Here is a 22,007-nt window from a genome sequence, read left to right as displayed (position 1 = left end):
AGAATTTCAGCTGATTTGGCCATCCTTTTACAATCAAAAGGTTTAATCATGTACTACATCTGTACATTTTCAGGTTCATTTTGTGCAACTTGGGTGCGGCCTCTACCCCAATAGTATAACTTCCCACGAGGATAGGAGGGGTTCAAGTCCGGGGGTGTGGGCAAAAGTGTGAGCGAGTACTTACCGATAACAAAAGAAGAAGAGTTTGGGTGGAGACACCTCTACCCCAATAGTATTCAAGCTCGGGTGTGTGGGCAAATGTGTGAGCGAGTACTAACCTGATAAAAAAAGAGGAGGAGAGTTTGGGTGGCATGTCCCCGATTTCAATCAACTACATATATAGAGAGAGAGTCTATATATACACACACTGCCATAATATACCATATATTATTACATTGTTCAAGTTCTAAGCTAGATCAAACAACAAAAGAAAAGGTTGAGAAATCTAAATCAGGGAGAGTTGTTTAACATTGATGGGATAAACTTCAGATGTCAGATTGGAAGCATAAGCCTTTGCTGCTATCTGAACATTCACAGCTTCAGTTGGATGCAAGCCATCAAAATACAAATGAGTGCTTCTTGTTGCACATGTTGACCCTCCTCTTCTGCATAAGGTTCCTGTTCCATCGTCAACTTCACAACAGGCATTGTTTGTATCGTTGAAGCCTGTAAACCACCGTGAATATAATATATAAGAAAAATGATAGAAATGCAGAAAAGTGGTTTTTGTTGCTGACTGATGTGGCAATCATTGAGATAAACCGGCAATCATTGAGGTAAAAGTACCTTTAGATGCAGGATTGGCGATGATGTCCATGATCATCTTGTTTGTGTTGACAAAAACAAGGATAGAAGCAGGCATTTGTGGCTTGATGAGATCCACCAATGACGTCAAGTGGGCATTGTAGAGGAGAGCAGCCTTGTTCTGTTCCTCCACACAACCCTTCTGCTCCGGCTGTCTCGCCCGAACCATCGGACTACACCCGCTGGGATTGATCGACATGAGCACAAACTTCCGAGCACCTAAGCTATACAGTTTCTGCATCATTGAAATGAGAAGGCAAAACAAAGTGCAAATGAGTCAATACTCTTAATATGTATTAGGAATATGAAATATGGCAATTACTGTTTGTAGCAAAAGTGTACATGCAGTGGAGTAGCTCTTACATTGTTTAAATTTGTTTTGGATTATCAAACTTTGTTTTAGTTGTTTATATGCAATATTTTCTCACATTTCCAATAAATTTTAGTGAAGTACTATGATCATTAATTGACTTTCAATAAGGGACAATGGATCCACCGAAGTATGTGAGTGGAGGCAACTTTTAACAAAAAAAAAAGAAAAAAAATTAAATTAAATTGTAATATGTATGATTCATATATATATAGATATAGATATTGTGGTAGTATAAAAATTAAATGTAAAAAAAAAAAAAAAAAAAAAACGAAGATATTTTACAATTGGTGGGACCCACCACCAATTGTTGCAACTTTTAATGGCCAAAGGCCATTTTGGCCCCACATTCTTTTATCTCTTCGCTGCTCTCTCCCTCATTCTCTTTCTCAATTTTTTTATTTATTTATTATTTTTCTTTCTTTTGAGCAAACTTCAAACTTCAATTTCTCTCTCACCTTTTTGAGATTTTTAGTGCCATTTACGACAAATTAAAGAGCTCGTCGAGATCTTCGATTTGATCGGAGCTAAGCCTCGTTTGGTGCAACTTGGGATTTCGAATTAAGGCTAGGAATTGGGCAATTTTTAGGGCTTTTCTACAATTAAAAGGTAAGGGTGCTCTAATTCACGTTTTTTTTTTTTTTTTTTTTATCTTTTGTGAGTTTTCCCCTTTTAATTTGATTCTAAGCATGTTTGATTTTAGCAATTTTGCCTATGTTGTTATGGTTGTAGGTAATTAAGGTGATGGATGTATTATATGTGTTAATTGAACCTATGATTATAATTATATATTTGGTGGTGAAGATACATGCTTAGTATTGACATTTTCGATGCCCCATGATTTTTAATTATTAAGAAAAGTGAACTTGAAATTGTGGAAATAAGTGTTTAGAATTTCTTCTTAAAAGATGAATATGACGTTGATGGAATGTGTAGAATTTAATTGTTGGAATAATTGAAAGTATATAAAATGCCATGATTTGGAAATATAGGAATGCGATATTGTATGGAAATTCATATTTTAAACATGGTTAAATGATGCGGATAATATGTATGAAGTTCTATGTTGTCATGGCATTGAAGGAATTGCATAATTCATGCATTGTCATTGGGAAAGTAAAGGAAAAAATTTGTTTGAAAAGCAAATGGAATTGTTTTTGGGAAAAAGTTTTTCGAAAGTGTTTGTGAAAACCCGGACTCCTAGCAGGCGCCTAGTGGTCCGTGGTGTTAGTGTAGTCTAGAGGGGAGTATAGTTGAGCTAACTAGGCCGGATGTGATGCCTTGGGTGTGCCTTGTGGTCGTGGATAGTTAGCTAATCCTCCTCTCGTGACGCCACGGAGGTGCCTTGGGTCGGATTATACTAACGGTTTGGAAGTTGAAACGGAAATGTTTCGGAAATGGGGAGCGATACGAGCATGACATTGTACTTCATTGGCATACATGGTGTATTTGTGACTTTTGTGATTATATTGGATGTTGTGGTTATGGTTTACATCCCCGGTATAGTATGATTCCGTTCTCTTGTTTTCTATTCTGTACGTGGATTCACGGGGTCACAAAAGGTATGTCTTAGGCACTACCTACTGAGCAATTTGCTCACCTCTTTATTATTAACATTTTTTAGGTCATGAGAAGAAGTGGCGGATGATGTTCCTCCACAGGTTTTGATAGGTTAGTGGACTGTTTGACATATTTTGTAGTTATGATCTCATTTTATTATTATTATTATTATTTATAACCCTGGGATGACACGTATATTATGTATTGACATAGGAAATGACGGTAACATCTTTAGTTGACCTCGGGTTTGGGTAAGTGTAATGACCCGGATTTTTCGGATAAATTTTTTCCATTGTCTTTTCCCTTCTGAGTTTGGTTTCTTGTCGATTAGTGTCGTCTCGAGTGATTTTCGAGACTCTTTTTTGTAGATTGACAACTTTCTTTGAGGACCGAGTCAGTTCCGCACTTTTCGTTTTTCGACACTATTCACTTTTTGTCTTTTCCCCTATTTTGTCTTTTTCCCTATTTCGTCTTTTCCTCGTTTGTCACTCTGTTTGCATAACCACACTTCTTGTGTTCAGAGTTGGTTTCTGACTTTACGTATCTTCATTCCCAATGATTTCTATGAGATACGTATCTTCACTTTCGTGAGAAAGTACTCTGGTTGCTCTCGGTGCCCGTAGGGGCATAAATGCAAAGTTCTTTGGAAATTTTTTCTCTTCTTGGGGTGTTTTTCATGAATATCTTTTGAAGATATTTTATTTCAGGGGTATCTAAGAAAATATCTTTTGGAAGATATTTTTATTCTGGGACAGTTTCGCAGTTTTCACTTTTTAGAGGGACCATTATGCAATTAATAAAAGTTATTGCTCAATGGCTTGTTTTGAGCCTGGATCCTCGTATGGGATTCATTTTCACATTTCGTCGAGTCGTGGACTCTTAGAATTTAATCCTAGACGATGTTTTCCAGTTTCAGGGTTTTTGGTCCCAATTTGCGCCAAACTTGTTTTGGGCATAACTCTCTACTCGGGACTCAGTTTTCGACGCCGTTCCTTCCATTATTCATATTTTCTCATTTGAAATCTTTTTTGTTCATGGAGTTTTGCCATTTGAGCACGTCTGCGCGAATTCCACTTTTCTGGACTCGGTGGGGCCCGTTCGGGGCACTTTTTGAGTTTTTCTATAAATAGGAGGTCTTAGAAAGAAAAATCAGATTTTTTTCTCTCTCTCCTCTCTCATGGCCAGTCCAAGCTCCATCCATGGCTGCCATCTTCTCTATCTTCTTTTGGACTTCTTCCCTTCATTAAAAAGTGGTGATGCCTTTGTGTTTATTATTCCCCTCGGCGAGGCCTTCGATTCCAACCGATTGGAATCTCGTTTTGGCTATTTCTTAAGTTCGGGTTTGAAGTCAAGTTTTGTTTTTGATGGGCCATCCTTGGGATTCATGTTCGTGGTGTTGTCCCTGACAAAACCTAGGAGTTTCGTCAAATTCGGAGCCGATTTATTTTAGTGGGGATTTGAGATTTCATCTCAAATGGAGGTAGGGAATGTTTTAGGCTTTTGTGTGTGTTGTATTAAGTGTTTAGCATGATTATACAACTTATATATGTGCCTTGTATCAAATCTAGAAGTTAGTAATTTTTAATTCTTTGTATAAGATTTAAAATTCGTGGTGATTTATAACTTTGATTTGAATTGTGGCATGGTAGAAACTCTTGTTTTAATATGTTGGTTAACATATATTAATTTGGGATCAATTAAATAAGAATTGCTCTTTTTAATTAATATTTATCTTTTGTGAAAGATTTAAGTTCATGGTGTACCTTGCATGGAATTGAGTTGTGTTATGCTTCTAAATTAACTTTTGGCATGTTTGTTAACATACATTAATTTGAGAGTATTTGGTTGAGTTTGGAAATCTAGAGACTTTAATTAAGGGAATTAATTAAAATCTATTTTGGTGGTTTCATGGGCTTAATTAAGCTTGTGTGTGAATATATGTAATGACCATGATATGTTTATTAACATATCTTAAATTGGGGCCAATTGGAAATGATTTGAAATCTAGAGAGTTTAATTATTTTGATGTAATTAAATTTTATCTTGTGTATCCATGGATCTAATCATATTTTAGAAGTTGTTTCAATTTTAAGAGCATGGATTTAGACTTGTGATGTATTCACTAGATTGTGTTATATGCATTGAAGAGCATTGTTGTTAAGTTTATATTCATGAGAGTATGTTTCTAATATGAATATATTATTGGCTTGTGATTTCGTAGCATTATGGATATGAAATGCTTATTATGCACAATTGAGAGTTATATTGCTAACTTGTTACTATGTAGTAGTAATATATATAAGTTATGAACTTATTTGGCTTATTTTAGAATCTTGGAACATTGTTGAGTTGAGATGGCTAGGGTTTGGCTCTAGTACGGGGACGTGAGTCCTCTAAGTCATTGAGATAGTGTGCACTTAGGGTGGTTTTTCCTGCGGGTTAGTGCCCGGAATAACCATTGAGGTCTCGGCAGAATTCCGAGCGTGACGTCCAAGTATTCCACTATTTGTTTTTGCATTCAATTCCAAGTTGACAATCATGTTTACCTTGTTGACTTGTGGTTTTCGTTATTGACAATTTGATGTTGTTAAGTACATCCATACTAAATTGATATATTTAGTTGATTCACACTTTTAGATTTCTAGTTGATAACCTAGAGAATCTATGTCTTGATGTGTGGTATTAGGTATTCTAATTATGCTAAATTGTTATATTTAGTTGATGTTGCATTTTAGACTTCAAGTTGATTACCTTGAGAATCTATATGTTGTTACTATGTAGTAGTAATATATATAAGTTATGAACTTATTTGGCTTATTTTAGAATCTTGGAACATTGTTGAGTTGAGATGGCTAGGGTTTGGCTCTAGTACGGGGACGTGAGTCCTCTAAGTCATTGAGATAGTGTGCACTTAGGGTGGTTTTTCCTGCGGGTTAGTGCCCGGAATAACCATTGAGGTCTCGGCAGAATTCCGAGCGTGACGTCCAAGTATTCCACTATTTGTTTTTTGCATTCAATTCCAAGTTGACAATCATGTTTACCTTGTTGACTTGTGGTTTTCGTTATTGACGATTTGATGTTGTTAAGTACATCCATACTAAATTGATATATTTAGTTGATTCACACTTTTAGATTTCTAGTTGATAACCTAGAGAATCTATGTCTTGATGTGTGGTATTAGGTATTCTAATTATGCTAAATTGTTATATTTAGTTGATGTTGCATTTTAGACTTCAAGTTGATTACCTTGAGAATCTATATGTTGTTACTATGTAGTAGTAATATATATAAGTTATGAACTTATTTGGCTTATTTTAGAATCTTGGAACATTGTTGAGTTGAGATGGCTAGGGTTTGGCTCTAGTACGGGGACGTGAGTCCTCTAAGTCATTGAGATAGTGTGCACTTAGGGTGGTTTTTCCTGCGGGTTAGTGCCCGGAATAACCATTGAGGTCTCGGCAAAATTCCGAGCGTGACGTCTAAGTATTCCACTATTTGTTTTTGCATTCAATTCCAAGTTGACAATCATGTTTACGTTGTTGACTTGTGGTTTTCGTTATTGACGATTTGATGTTGTTAAGTACATCCATACTAAATTGATATATTTAGTTGATTCACACTTTTAGATTTCTAGTTGATAACCTAGAGAATCTATGTCTTGATGTGTGGTATTAGGTATTCTAATTATGCTAAATTGTTATATTTAGTTGATGTTGCATTTTAGACTTCAAGTTGATTACCTTGAGAATCTATATGCTGTTGTTTTGTGTAAGTATGCTCCTATGTTGTTGTTTTGTGTAAGTAAGAACCTATGTTATTAAAATTGCATGAATGAAGTGATTGATGCTAGAAATGATCTTAGGTAGCTAGGATGCTCCTTGAGTCTCACATTTGACATAGACGTTAGGTGGAATGAACCACAATAATTAAACCATGCAAACTTGTAAAACGTAGGTCGATGCATGCTCATTTCCTACGAGTAGCTTTATGTTACTCACCCCTACGACACTGGGGCATATTTCAGGTACAAGAATCAAAGTTGCGGTCTTCATTAGGCTTGGATGGTTTGTGGACTTGGAGACTTCCATTTTTGTGAAGGTTGGCTTGGAATGCCAATTGTAGCCTTATATGTCAACATGTGTACATTTGATTCCTTATATGTAATGTGTACATGAGTACACTCTTTACGATGTATTTGACATGTATGAGATGAGGCCGGAGGCCAATGACATGTAAATTGTATCCTATGTAATTTTTGACTTCATGGAATATTATGAATGTATTGAAAAATATTGAGTTTTTGCTTCACCATGTTTGCATTGGGTGTGGGAATTCCATTTTTATTCTTCCATTAGCATTCATTAATCATGTATGAAGTATGGCCAAGGGCCAAATGGCATTTTGAAACCATCTCATGATTGTAAATTCCAAGTTTTCGTTCCAAACTTCGTTTTTGGCATTTTGGCCGTTGGGGGGTCATATTTTGTATCGGCCATATTTTTGGGCCATGGACCATTGTAGCAAATCTCACTAGGTAAGTCACGTTTGCTTGCATGGTTTTTTCTGGGAAAAGCTTCTTCTTTGGTGAAATAAGCTTCCTACAGACTCATTTTACACTTTTGTTGCATATTCTGATCTAAGGGTATTTTTGGAATTTCCTTTGGGGAATAAATTCCGTTCTTCACATGGTCACTTAGAAAATGTGATTTTGGGGGAGGGTTCTTCTTTGTGTTTTTCCAGAAAATGCCATCTTGGCATTGGAAATCGCATCCGAAGTTCAGCTCACAGTTTTTAAATTTAGCAGCTTTTTGGACCCTCTGGACCAGTTTTCTTGGGAGGGCATTTTGGGCATTTTGCATTGCATATTTTTCAATTTTCTAGGCAAGTCATGTAAGAAACTCGATTTTGAGGGGGGTTTCTTCTTTGATTTTTTTCCAGAAAATGTAATCTAGGCCCTCAAATTTCCATTTTTTTCGAAAAAACCCCTGCTGCCAAGTTTTTGGGTTGCACCTTACTTCCCTCTTCACATGTAAACGGTTACGAGGAGTTTGGTAACCGGTTACATATGCATGGGCAGTGTTTTTGTCATGAATTTTGGCCTCCTAACCGATTAGGAAGGCCATCTAATAGGTTAGATGATCTTTGGTTGGCACTTTTTGACCGTTTTGCCCCTTCTTATTCCGTTAGCCATATCTTCTTCATCCAGACTCCAAATCAAGCAATTTTTGAGTCTAAGTTCATTGATTTTTTGTTGTCTTTCCAATGGTGTGCTCGGTGGCACCCACTTTCAAGCTGGAAATGACGATTTTGCCTTTAGGTTCAATCTTGTTCGTTTTTGAAACGTTGCTTCCCGATTTGATTCCTTTAGGTTCCGTAACCTCGTTGAGGGTCATAGTGGTGTCTTAGAGCCATGTTGTATCTCTAGAGACCGTTGTTTTGTCTTTTGCTTCCGCATTTCGGATCCGTTTTCGGGTCATCTTTCGGTTCATCACTGACGCACCGGGTTGAAAAACTTGGGCCATCACAAGTGGTATCAGAGCTCCTAGGTTCGAAAACCTTAGGACGACGGGTTTTAGGTGCATATCATGCTTTTGTTGCCATGCTCTATGTGCTTATATGTTTTATGATAACATGTTTTGGTTTGATAACATGTTTATGTGCTTATGTGGTATATGTAGTATGCCATTTATTTAAGCATGACATACGATGTATGCTAGATTAGATTTGTATATGCATAACTGTGTTGCATATTTGGCATGACACGGGATTAGTCATTGAGGCACGAGTTGAGGTTGATGGTGATTGTAGTCACAGTTTCGTGGCAGTATAGGTTGTTGTCGACCTAGTATTGGTTTTGAGGTAGGTAAATGGTCACCTTTTGCTTAGGCTCTTGTGAGATGAGTCATTTGGCGTTACCATAGTGGTGGATTTGTTGGTTTTGAGCCATAATGAGGTTATGGGCCTCTTAGGATCCTTGGTTGATCAGGATGATTCCTCTGGGATTGCAATTTTCGTGGGCGGGTACGTTTGTGGGCGGGTGCATGGCACTGTCATGCTACCGTACTGGCTAGCTACAAGTGCAGTTCGGGTGGAATCAATGTTGGTTTTGTTTTAATAGGCGTTGTCCTTTGATCGGTAATGATGATGGTTGTTTTGGCGATCAGTCGTGGTGATTGATTTAGTTGTTATTGGTATGGCTGTAGTTGTTTTGGCGATCAGTCGGTAATGATGATGGTTGTTTTGGCGATCAGTCGTGGTGATTGATCAAGGAAAATGGTAACTACAGCCATACCAATAACAACTAAATCAATCACCACGACTGATCGCCAAAACAACCATCATCATTACCGACTGATCGCCAAAACAACTACAGCCATACCAATATTTTGAGAATGTCTTTTGGAGACTCATTTTACACTTTTGTTGCATATTCTGACCTTAGGGTATTTTGGGAATTTTCTTTGGGGAATAAATTCCGTTCTTCTCATGGTCATTTAGAAAATGTAATTTTGGGGGGGGGTTTCTTCTTCGTGTTTTTCCAGAAAATGCCATCTTGGCATCGGAAATCGCATCCGAAGTTCAGCTCTCAGTTTTTAATTTAGCAGCTTTTTGGACCCTCTGGACCAGTTTTTTTGGGAGGGCATTTTGGGCATTTTCCATTGCGTATTTTTCGATTTTTCATGAGAGTCACGTAGGAAACTCGATTTTGAGGGGGGTTTCTTTTTTGAGTTTTTCCAGAAATGTCATCTAGGCCCTCAAATTTCCATTTTTTCTGGCAAAACCCCTGCTGCCAAGTTTTTGGATTGCACCTTATTGCCCTCTTCACATGTAAACGGTTACGAGGAGTTTGGTAACCAGTTACATGTGCATGGGCAGTGTTTTTGTCGTGAATTTTGGCCTCCTAACCGGTTAGGAAGGCCATCTAACCGGTTAGATGATTTTTAGTTGGCACTTTTTGACCGTTTTGCCCCCTTCTTCTTCCGTTAGCCATATCTTCTTCATTCGGACTCCGAATCAAGCAATTTTTGAGTCTAAGTTCATTGATTTTTTGTTGTCTTTCCAATGGTGTGCTCGGTGGCACCCACTTTTGAGCTAAAAATGACAATTTTGCCCCTAGGTTCAATCTTGTTCGTTTTTGAAACGTTGCTTCCCCATTTGATTCCTTTGGGTTCCATGACCTCGTTGAGGGTCATAATGATGTCTTAGAGCCATGTTGTATCTCTAGAGACTTTTGTTTTGTTTTTTTCTTCCGTATTTCGGATCCGTTATCGGGTCATCTTTCGGTTCATCACTGACGCACCGGGTTGAAAAACTTGGGCCGTGACAGTAAGGACCCAATTAGCGATTCGGACCCTCGGGTTCGGGTCGTTACAAATTTGGTATCAGAGCGATGGTTCAAAAACTAGTAGGACGACGGGTAGAGGCCTACCTAAGGTTATGTTGAAGGTGGATTGCATTGTTTATGTGCTTATGTGTTAATTGTTTATGTGTTTAAGGTTTTAAAAGGCATGCTTATTTGCTAAGTGTTCACATGCTTAAATGTTTAATTGCTAAAATGTGCTATATGGCCATAACGATGAAATGTATAAATAATTGAAAACGTATTAGTTATGATATGATGACAAGTGTGATTTAGGTGGTAACAGCAAGTGGTAGGCACGGTGTGTGTGCAGTTTTGTTTTGAATGATAATGTGGCTTGTAGTGAGCACGGTAGGTGCAAGCATGTCTCGTATGGTATTGTGATGGTTATTAGGCATGGTTATGCAAGTATTTTTTTTTTTTAAATGAAAGACGGGATGTTTAAAAAATAATAATAAAAAATAAATAAATGATGGGATTTGATTGTATCATGGTATGTGATACGGTTATTATATATATATATGTATACATATATAGGAGTATGCGGTTGAACATGGATGGTTGTGTGGGTTTTGACCTGGGTAGGTGAGGAACTCGATTGCTCCAAGGTTGTTTGGGGTGCCGGTTCTTATCGAACGAATGGCGTGGACTTTTAGATCGTGGATTGAGCTATTCAGTGTATAGTCATCCTGATTTTTCTTGTTACATTTTATGTAGTGCTTAAGGCATGACTTTAGAACGGGTTCATGTTTCATAGCATAGTATATTTGTTGTGTTTAAGTTTCATGCATCGGTGGATGGGTTCTTGTGACCGTGGAGATCAGGTGTGCGAGTGAGGGTTTCAAGGGAGAAATGTATGACCTTAGGAGGTTAGTGTTTGTGACTTGGGTCACAGTTTGGTGCGGAGGTTCTTTTCGAATCGGTCGTGGTAGGTGTGACAAAAGTTATTTGAGTCACAAATGTAGTCTATGGGTTATAGGTGTGCATTGCGGGTGTTCTGGTGCGGTTTAAGAAAGTGTGTTGGTTACGGTTGGTTGAGGGGTGATTTTCCATTTCGAAAAGTTGCGAGAGTGTGCTACGGGTAGTCGACTCTCGGTGGGTCGATTACGTGGGTCGGTCGATGAGCGGGGTTCTGGGTTGGCACAGCTGTCTAGAGAGCCTCGAGGTGGAGTATAGTGGTTAGTTTTAGTGATGTGGTGCAGGATTGCACGATAAGGCAGGTAGTATAGGGTTATTGGAGTGTTTGGTTGTTTGCGGATGAAGTGATAGCTAGTGAGTATTGTGTTATCAAATGAATTGTGTTTTTGAATTTGAAAGCTGTGGATTAAGGCTGTATTTCATATTACGTTTGGAGTATCAGGAGATAGTGCTTGTTGTTTGAGGATTCGAAGAGATAGACTAATGATTAGAATGATTGGGACAAGGGTGATCTCGTAGATTTAGTTGGTAGCCCCATTTAACTTTTATCGGGGCCAAAGGGGGTTCTGAGGAACGGGGAAGAGGGAAAGTAGTGACGTTGAACCTAGGGTATGAAGTTTTCTTCTTAAGGCATGTATGTTGTCTTAGAAAGAGTGGTTAGGGTGGTCGGCTAAGCATTGGTGATTGATTGCATTGTAGATGGTTTTGAGGAGATAGTTGAGTGTTGAGCATTTTGGGTTTTATGCTCATTTTTGTTTTGAGAATTTGTAGGCATGGCATTGCCGTATGGATGTTCTTTTCTAGTGTAAATAGTGGTCGTTTGGGAGTATCGAGGGTAATGTTTATTCTGTTGTTATGATGACGATCATCTTAATGATGTTTGAGGAAGAATCGCTTAGTAGTGGTTTGATAGTCCGGTGGGATGATAAGTTTGAACTGTTGTGTAAATGAGTGGTAGTGAAGGTGTAATGTTTAGTGCTGATGAGCTGGACAATTTGAGGTATGATTCGAATGTGGTTCGGGGATTACGAGTTGTTGTTGTAGGTTGTCAAGTAAGTGATGGGATTGTGCGCCAATTGAGGCGATTGTGGTCAACTTAGTCTTTAGAACCAAAAAGAGAGGTGTTGCTATGTAGGCACCTTTTTCTTTTGAAGAGTCAGTGAGTTATTGTGGCTAAGGTCACGGGTCTTGTGTGCATGGTGTTTGAGGTAGTGTCGTTTTGAAGGGTGAAGGTGGAATGGGTGGTAAAGAGTCATTTTACGGCTTAGAGGTTGTCATTTGGGAGTGACGGTTTCCAGATAGGACGGGACGCGGTGTCCGAAGGGCTATGATTGTTTCTAGTGATCGAGTGTCGTGAGCATTAGTGCTCTTATCTGGTTGGTTTTGGTTGGCATGAGTATCGCGGTGTAATGTATGCGAGGTTCCGTGTTAGTGTTTGACGGTCCGTCAGTGGCGAGGTCGCCTAGAATTATGTTTGTAGTCTCGTATGTGTTTCAAGTTGGTTTTCTTCCTTGTGTGTAAAGAGTTCATTTCATCTTATGTGAGATTGGGTGTCCACGGTTGGACGATTAGTGAGTAGCATGTGACAAGGTGTCAGATGCATTCAGGCAAGTCATCAGTCTCTTATGAGAGTGGGGTTTGTTACCCTTTCTGTTTGTTCTAGTCCAAGGACGTTGTTTATCGTGAGCCTTGTTCTCCATTTAGGAGTTGTGCACGTCGGTGGATGGACGGACTTGTGTGTGGTTTGTGATGTTGTTGGAGTTCATCGTTAAAGATTTGGTTGAATAGGTTGACTCACTCCCACGTAAGGAGGTGGAGTCTTTGGTTTTGTGGTGCTTGTTCTGAGAGTGTTCATGACAGGTGGTGTGTGAGGCATGAGTTGCCGATTAGGGATAGTATGTTTCCAGTGTCTGGTACTAGCAGTGATGGCTAGGGGATAAGTCGTGAATTGTAAGCTTGAGGACGGTTAGGTGACATGATGTGAGTCCTGTACTTGGATGTTTTTATAAGCGTTTGATTCGAGTAGTGTCTTGAGGCTAAGTGTCGATGTTGCCTTAGAACTACATGACTAAAGAAAGTGAATGTGGGATTCCGTTGACGAATAATGGGAACGATTGATTTTGATTTTGAGGTTTCAGCCATGGGACGGTTGTATTGTGTGTTTCGAAGAAGTAAGAATTAAACTGAATAATGTTATGGAGTCGTCTACCAAGTATGAGTGCTATGAGATCATTAGAGAGTTTTTACGCTAGTTGATGATTGTGACGTTTGGTGTTGTGTTATTACTAGCTTGTTAGGGTTGTACGATTAAAGCATGATTGTGATTTTTATAGTAAGTATGTGACTGTTTAGCCATTATGGTTACGTAGAGCAATGGATTAATAATGAATGGATCTCATGGTTGTCTGGTGGACTATGTGAGATTGTGTTTGAGGTTTGGACCTGAGGACAAGAACAACATTTGTGTTGAAACCGGATCGATGATGAGAATGGCCTGGCCAACCATTTCTCCTGAATCAGTCCCTCTTAGCACGATGTTAGGTAAAAGGTCAATGATTGTTTCAATTTGTCAGGGATAGAGAGAGTACGGTACTATACGTTGTGTCGATGCGACAATGTGGATTCGGATTATTTGTTTTGGGTGACGAAGCGTATTAGGTAGTACCAAGTGTCTGGTATAGGGTTTGCAATTCGATAATTAATTATTGAAGATTTTTTTTTGAGGATTTGTGACCTGGGTATAGGATAATTTGTTTTATTATTCTGGTAATTCATGATTATGTAATCGTTGAGAGATTCATTATTTAGTCATCTTGATGATGATAAGTTTAGTGATTGTCACTTGGTGTGGTTGGTAGTGGTTGTACAGGTATGTAATGGTGTAGTTAAGTGTTAGGTAGTGAGTGTTCAGTCTGACAGAAATGTGTAGATTAGAGTTGAGCTTGATTGTGAAAGGGACGTGGTTCTTTGTTTGGAGTTTTGTGTGTCCTTTTAGGGAGGAGTTGAGATTGGATATTGTCATGTTCGGTAGTCTAGAGACCATTCTTCTTTCGGGCTTCGGAGTCTTGCGTAGCAGTGTAGAGTGGACTGATGTCCGTTGAGAGTCAAATGTAGGGCCTAGCTGGTCTCGTGTTCTGATGTTGTGAGTAATGAGTACTCTTATAGGATAGTGAGCATTGTATTTTTTGGGCAGTGGTGTGTGATTGCCTGGTGACATCCGGTGTCAAAGGCAATAATGTTAGTGAGTTCATGGTTTTGGGGTTTTGTGAGGTGTTCTCAGGAAAGTGTGTGGTTGTGGGCCTCCTTCTTTAAGGAGGGTAGATTTTGAGAACGAAATCTTTTAAGGAGGGTAGATTGTAATATGTATGATTTATTTATATATATATAGATATTGTGGTGGTAAAAAAATTAAATGTAAAAAAAAAGAAGATATTTTTTCATTGGTGGGACCCACCACCAATTGTTGCAACTTTTAATGGCCAAAGGCCATTTTGGCCACACAGTCTTTTATCTCTCCCGTAGCTCTCTCCCTCATTCTCTTTCTCATTTTTTTTTTTTTTTTTTTTTGAGCAAACTTCAAACTTCAATTTCTCTCTCACCTTTTTGAGATTTTTGGTGCCGTTTACGGCAAATTAAAGAGCTCGTCGAGATCTTCGATTTGATCAGAGCTAAGCCTCGTTTGGTACAACTTGGGATTTCGAATTAAGGCTAAGAATTGGGCAATTTATGGGGCTTTTCTACAATTAAAAGGTAGGGGTGCTCTAATTCACGTTTTCTTTGATCTTTTGTGAGTTTTTCCCTTTTAATTTGATTCTAAGCATGTTTGATTTTAGCAATTTTGCCTATGGTTATATGTAATTAAGGTGATGGATGTATTATATGTGTTAATTGAACCTATGATTATAATTATATACTTGGTGGTGAAGATACATGCTTAGTATTGACATTTTTGATACCCCATGATTTTTAATTATTAAGAAAAGTGCTGTTGAAATTGTGGAAATAAATGTTTAGAATTTCTTCTCAAAAGGTGAATATGAGGTTGATGGAATGTGTAGAATTTATTTGTTATTAATTGAAAGTATGTAAAATGCCATGATTTGGAAATATAAGAATGCGATATTGTGTGGAAATTCATATTTTAAACATGGTTAAATGATGCGGATAATATGTATGAAGTTCTATGTTATCATGCCATTGAAGGAATTGCATAATTCATGCATTGTCATTGGGAAAGTAAAGGGAAAAGTTTGTTTTAAAAACAAATGGAATTGTTTTTGGGAAAAAGTTTTTTGAAAGTATTTGTGAAAACCCGGACGCCTAGGAGACGCCTAGTGGTCTGTGGTGTTAGTGTAGTCTAGAGGGGAGTATGGTTGAGCTAACTAGGCCGGATGCGATGCCTTGGATGTGCCTTGTGATCGTGGATAGTTAGCCAATCCTCCTCTCGTGACGCCATGGAGGTGCCTTGGGTCGGATTACACTAACGATTTGGAAGTTGAAATGGAAATATTTTGGAAATGGGGAGCGACATAAGTATGGCATTGTACTTCATTGGCATACATAGTGTATTTGTGACTTAGATGACATTTGTGTTTAAATTGGATGTTGTGGTTATGGTTTACATCCCCGGTATAGTATGATCCCGTTCTCTTATTTTCTATTCTATACGTGGATTCACGGGGTCACAAGAGATGTGTCTTAGGCACTACCTACTGAGCAATTTGCTCACCCCTTTATTATTAACATTTTTCAAGTCATGAGAAGGAAATGGCGGATGACGTTCCTCTACAGGTTTTGATAGGTTCGTAGACTGTTTGACATATTTTGTAGTTATGATCTCATTTTTTTATTATTATTATTTATAAACCCTGAGATGACATGTACATTATGTATGGACGTAGAAAAAGACGGTAATGTCTTTAGTTGACCTCGAGTTTGGGGAAGGACCCGATTAGCGATTCGGAGCCTCGGGTTCGGGTCATTACAAAAATTGTTGTAAGGGGGCAATAGTGAAGTTTTTTTTATTTATAATTTTAGTAGGTGCAAAATTTAATTTTATAGGTATATAAATCAAAAAAATAAAATTATGAGGTATAAAATACAAAAAGGAAAAAAAAAATTAGTAGGTGCAATTGCCCGCCCCTGCTAGCCTATATTGGGTTCGTGCCTGCTTCCAATTATTGTCAAATGGCAGAAGATGGTGAAACTCATAGCTATTCTAGAAATGTTTAATTGAATTTACATCCAGTCTAAATTGGGCCAGGAGAAGGTTACAACTTCCGTTATTGTAGTCCAGTTAATCGATTTATTATTCGTGTGATCAACTTCGACACTGCTGATACTATATCATTAATGTCATCAACCAATTATATCTTGTCGTATAAAAATAATAATACATTTATTTTAATAAATCATATCAATATGTATCAATGTTTAATTAATCGGTAAGAATATGTCATCAATATTTCAGGAGCATTTCAAAGATACTCCCTTCGTCTCAAAAAAAAATGTTTACCTTTTCACTTTTGGCTGCCCAATTCAAAATTCAATGTACTATATTTTTAATATTTTTAATTTACCCTCCTTATTATGAAGTTATAAAAGCAATTAAAATTTATGTAGACCCATTATTGAAGGTGGTATATATATATTCATGACAAGAATGTTAGAAGTTAGTTATTAGAAGGGAAGGGGAGTGTGTAAGGCTCAAACACGGGATTTCGGACACTCGGTCAACACGACACTTGCATTGAAGGGTATATTTAAAAATTCATTTCTTACTGCTATAATTAAAAAAATATTAAAAATTACTCTTAAAAATGTAAGGTTCCAAAAGAGTGACACCTTTTATTGAATTCATGTAATGGTCACTATAAAAAGTGTGATATTTTTTCTTGAAAGTGTGGGGCTTGATGGTCATTAATTTGTGCCAACTTGTGGCCCCCCAAAATAATGGGAGGAGTTTCTGCAAATGAATAGGGATATTAATTTCATGGTCCCAAATCAGACACTTTGTGTTCAATTCCTGAATCAATTTGCCATACCCTAACACCACAAATCAATTGAATTTGTGTTTAAATGTTGACCACATAGGAGGAACAAAGGGCACATTAAATACAAATGGTTCATAATCAGAGGGTGCAGCTAGCTATGGAAGGATGAGTTGCAAGTTTGCAACCTAACATTTTATTAAATTATGATCCATGACAGAGAGTTTGACGGTCAGACAATTTTGATCGTTCTTATACGAGTAAGAGTAATATAATTTCTTCTTTCATCTCAATTTAAGTGTCTCTGTTTGGGGAGTAGTAATTTTTAAGGGAACATGTGAAACATGCATTGTCTCCCAAGAAAGTTACCAAATTGTCTTTTTAAGTTTTGAATATTTAAGTTTGAAATTAAAATTCAAAAGGACATGTATGGAAAGATATGAAATATATTATTTAAAAAAGGAAAGTCAACACTTATTTTGGGACAAATAAAAAAAGTAAAGCATGACACTTATTTTGGGACGGAGGGAGTATTTATTTATTTATTTTTTTCTCGAGTAAACTAAGGGAATTAATGGGGGATCCGAATATGGGCACACTCGTTCAGAGAGTTATGCGCTCTACCAACTTGACCACGCGTAATTGCCAACTTTAAATATAGAGTATGCTACTTCATCCGTTCCAAAATAGGTGTTCATCTTAGATACGAAGGGAATATTAAAGTACTTGTTAACTTTAAATGAGTTCTTGAATGCTACAACCATAAAAACTAAAACTAACAGAGATTGAGGGATATGGGTTACGAGTAAGCGATAAATTAAGATTAACGCTGCATTTGAGAGTACTAATCAAACCTCTTGAAGAGGTGAAATTAGAATTAGGTAAAATTTAATTTTAAATTCTAATTAATTTTATGACGATGCAATCAAATATAACTTAATTAGGCTTATTTTTAATATTTACTTCCCAACAGCCTATCTGAATAATTTCCCCAAAAAAAAAACATCCTATCTGAACATAAATAGGTGATGCACATTAATTTTAAATTCAAATTTGTCACCCAAACAAGTACTATAATTAACTAGGCATCATAACTAACCATCTTAAAGAGTACCTTGAGTTGGAGAGAGAGGATGTTGGTGAGATTGACAGTGAAATCTTCAAGAGTGACGTTGGTCATGGATCTAGTCAAAAAATAATTGAGTGAGTAGTCGTTCCCGCCACTTCCCACCACAAACAGGTAGTGGGGAAGTGAGTCTCTGCTATTGCACCCCAGCTGCTTCTCCAAGTCCGGCAGAGTCACTTCCTCAAACTCTCTTATTTGCTGATTTAAACTGATCACATTTCCCTGAATTAATGCACATAAAACACAAGTATATTAGCATAAACTTCATCTGTTTTGACTTTTGGGTCAGCAGCTCAGCTTAAGGCATGCAGCTAATTTTCTAGCTTTGAAATTTAAGTGTACATGTGTATATATAAACACATACTATATATATGTGTGTGTATATATAGTAAATCTATAATGCATGAGATCCACCCACCATGAACTCATATCCTCTTTATTATAAATGAATTGTTCTCATCTTGATCAACCCCATATATATATATATATAGAGAGAGAGAGAGAGAGAGTAAATCTATAATGCATGAGATCCACCCACCCTGAACTCATATCCTCTTTATTATAAATGAATTGTTCTCATCAAGTTGATCAACCCCATATATATATATATATAGAGAGAGAGGATTAGTCCGATGCTTGAGACTTTTGTCGTTACAACTTTAATTTCACATGTAAAGAGAATGTATTCTGTTTGAACCCGTGACATCTAACGCAGAATAAAGTAATTATAGCTTTATAGGCTGCATTTTAGTCCAGTAAAACACCTTGAAAGCATGTGTTGACTTATGCTTTAGTTCCACTTTCTATTAATTTGGTATTTATTAAAAAAAACAGGGAAAAAAAAAGGGAGAGAAGCTCCATGCTTTTATCTGTGCATGTCTCTTCAATGAATCAAAACTGTTGGTTTCATTTCCACTGTTTTACATCAACAAAATTCAAAGGGACGCTCATAAGTGGACCACTTTCTAAAAGAGAAGCTCATAAGTGAATCAGATCAATATACGCAGTCTTACCTTTATATATATGGAGAGTGAATCAGATCGATGTACGCAGTCTTACCTTTATATATATGGAGAGACTGTCTCCTTATTTCAAACCCGTCATCTCTAGGTCACAATAGAACAATCTTATCATTACGTTTTATTGAACCTAAAAGACTCTCCATTACCAAGTATGGATGCAAAAGAATGAAGAAGAGAAAAAAAGAAAGAAGCAGCTAGAGGATATATATATAATCTTAATTTCTTACAGCAAGTGAACCAGTATCATCTAGTATTCCAGAAGCACCGGACGCGTAGTTGACACCATTAACGATCTTGTTTCCCTTCGTCGAAGGATCAAGGAATGGCGGAATATAAGAAGGAAGCTTAAGCTGGTCACCAAGGAGGTCGATGACATTCTTTCCATTGGTAAATCTCCCGGAAGGACCGCGAGGGAAATCTACTCCATAGGGCAAATAATCAGCCTTGGCCAGTATGTTTTGGATGAAGTTGTTGTTGCCATTGTCAACCAGAGAGCTACCAAACACAAACATGCCTTTGACCTTAGCTCCATCATCTTTTTCTGGTTCTTTGCAGCAACAATTGCATGGAATGAGAAAAGCAAGGAAAGAGAAGCATAGAAGCAGGAGAAGACTTGGAGATGTCTTCGAAGCCATTGTGTTGAGAAGGTGGGTGACCTTAATGGGATATAATGTTTCAATTGATATGTCTACAAAAGTGGGAAGATGTGCCTCATTTATAACAAGGGAGTCTTGAAGATTGGTTCATGAATAGGTTCGAGATAGGGAAATGAATGATCCTCAAAAAAAAAATCAAAGGATGAATTAATTTAGAAGCATGCAGCAGCCGCTCGATGCTTTGAAATGGGGCCCACATGAGCCCCGTCAATGCATTCAATAGTTGTGAAATGCTTTGTATTATAGGAAATACAAATACGGGTTACAGGTATGAGATGACATGGATATTGCAATACACAAATTTTTTTAAAAAAAGAAGGTATGAGTACAACATAAATACATCAAAAACATATAATATAATATCTATTTATATATGTATATAAATAATATATGTTGACATTACACACGATATTGCAATACGACAAATCTTTAAAAAAATAAGACAGCTGTTTGCTATTTTTGTTTTCTTAAATTGTATATTATTTTTTTAATTAATTGATAATAAATTTTAAATTTCATTGAATTCCATTTTTTTTATTTATAAAATATACATATAATTATAAAATCACTAGTCTTATCTTGGAAGTGTACAAAACGTATATTTCATATTGTATTTGACACGTGTCCGAGCCATATCCGCTTATCATCCAAATATTTGATACTGCCACGACAACTTAAGAGAAGAATCCTGCTTCCTAGGTACTAGATATTGTTTATATATATATATATAAAAGAACGAAGTGCTGCGGTGAGGACTATAATAATATTGAACTAAAATTTTTGGTAATATAACGATTATTAAGATGTCAGGTAGTTTTCAAAACATTCCGTCAACAAATTAGCTGGTGGTCATACGACAGCCCATTGCTAATTCGCTTTCAAGCATAAATAGCATCTCTTTCAATGACCTAAAATCTAAGGTGTCGGTTTGTAAATTGATCATCAAATAGACAAACAAAATTTCAAATGTTGGTCTAACTGCTCTTGCATATGTAAACAATACTTCGAATTTTCTCTTTGTTAGATTAGGACAAAATGGTTGCAAAAATCAAAATTCATGGAACACATTATACAAATTTCAAGGACAAATGGTTGCAAAAATCAAAATTCATGGAACACAATGTACAAATTTCAAAAGGTCGGCGTCTAACACATTCGTTTAAAGAATAGCAAAAGAAGACATAGCTAAGCTGATTTGTGAGAGAGATTGGATTGCTTCTCTGACGTTACACAATTTTTTCTTTTTCCGGCATTTTTCAATTGGTCTAGTAAGAGAATTGGTACCTTTATTGTGCTATTTTTCATTCAAAGATTCAATCTTCAGTCATTAAAACACTCTTCGCGATTTCATAGGTAACTCGAATAAGTTAAACTCAAAACACTCATTTTCTTTCAAAGATTCAATCTTTATATATTACAAAGGTCTAGTGGTAGAATAGGTACCTTGATTGAGGTAATTTCATTCAAAGATTCAATCTTTACTCATTAAAACACTCTTCGTGACGTCAAAGGGAACTCGAATAACTTTAACTCAAAACTCTCATTTCTTTTCAAAGATTCAATCTTTATACAATAAAAATTTCTAGTGATTAGATTATTTTATTTTTGTATATTGTTTTGCGTGCCATGCACCGGTTAACGTATAACGAAGGTTCCGAGAGTGATTCGGAGCATTTCTTTGAGTTTTGAACTCTTAAAAATGCATTTTGGGTCATTAGTCATTTTTTGAATTTTTGGTCCCAGAGGCAGTGGCGTAGTCAAAAATTTCTTTATGTGGGGACAATTTTTAATAACAATAATATATATATATATATATATATATATATATATATATATATATATAATTTGAACCAAAACAATATATGTAAAAATTAAAACATTCATGCATAGTATTTCTATTCAGTACATTCACAACGATTTTTCATATTATTCATTGTTGTTTCAAAATTGAGTTTATTCAATTAAATATACTAAAAAAATCATATTCAATGAATCAAGGATATGAAAAATATATATATATATATATAGTTACCTAACTATTCTAATATATCACATATGTAAAAATAAATAAATAAATAAAAATCCATGATAATCTAATCTAACCTTATAAGTTATAACTAGACATTAATTCAATCAATTAGAAAATTTGATAAAGCAAGTGAGTTTGTGATTTCATTGATTTGGGATGCAAATAAAAAAAA

General features: G+C 36.6%; 1 protein-coding gene across 1 annotated transcript; it reads right to left on the bottom strand.

The window, feature by feature from the left end:
* Window positions 1–359: 359 nt before the first annotated feature.
* LOC132273808 (GDSL esterase/lipase At1g29670-like) lies at window positions 360–19,812 on the bottom strand. The gene is made up of 4 exons (XM_059774883.1): window positions 19,378–19,812; window positions 18,117–18,350; window positions 787–1,039; window positions 360–666 (listed from the first exon to the last, which is right to left on the bottom strand). The coding sequence occupies exons 1-4, from the start codon at window positions 19,783–19,785 to the stop codon at window positions 446–448; spliced, it is 1,116 nt and encodes a 371-aa protein (XP_059630866.1). The 5' UTR covers window positions 19,786–19,812; the 3' UTR covers window positions 360–445.
* Window positions 19,813–22,007: the final 2,195 nt, after the last annotated feature.

The sequence above is a fragment of the Cornus florida genome, unplaced genomic scaffold (genome assembly GCF_030987335.1).
Source record: "Cornus florida cultivar Cherokee Brave unplaced genomic scaffold, ASM3098733v1 CherokeeBrave_3.0.0_Hap2_Chr09, whole genome shotgun sequence".
Taxonomy (NCBI): Eukaryota; Viridiplantae; Streptophyta; class Magnoliopsida; order Cornales; family Cornaceae; genus Cornus; species Cornus florida.
Note: the sequence above shows the minus strand (reverse complement) of the source record. Positions and strands in the feature narration are given on the sequence as shown.

What these genes read in the sequence shown, in the direction of transcription:
- LOC132273808 (XM_059774883.1), bottom strand. Translation starts at nt 19,785, where the DNA reads ATGGCTTCGAAGACATCTCCAAGTCTTCTCCTGCTTCTATGCTTCTCT. An exon ending in ATGATACTGGTTCACTTGCT is followed by an intron (nt 18,351 to 19,377) that starts GTAAGAAATTAA and finishes GCATTAATTCAG; the next exon opens with GGAAATGTGATCAGTTTAAA. An exon ending in TCCTCTCTCTCCAACTCAAG is followed by an intron (nt 1,040 to 18,116) that starts GTACTCTTTAAG and finishes TCAATGATGCAG; the next exon opens with AAACTGTATAGCTTAGGTGC.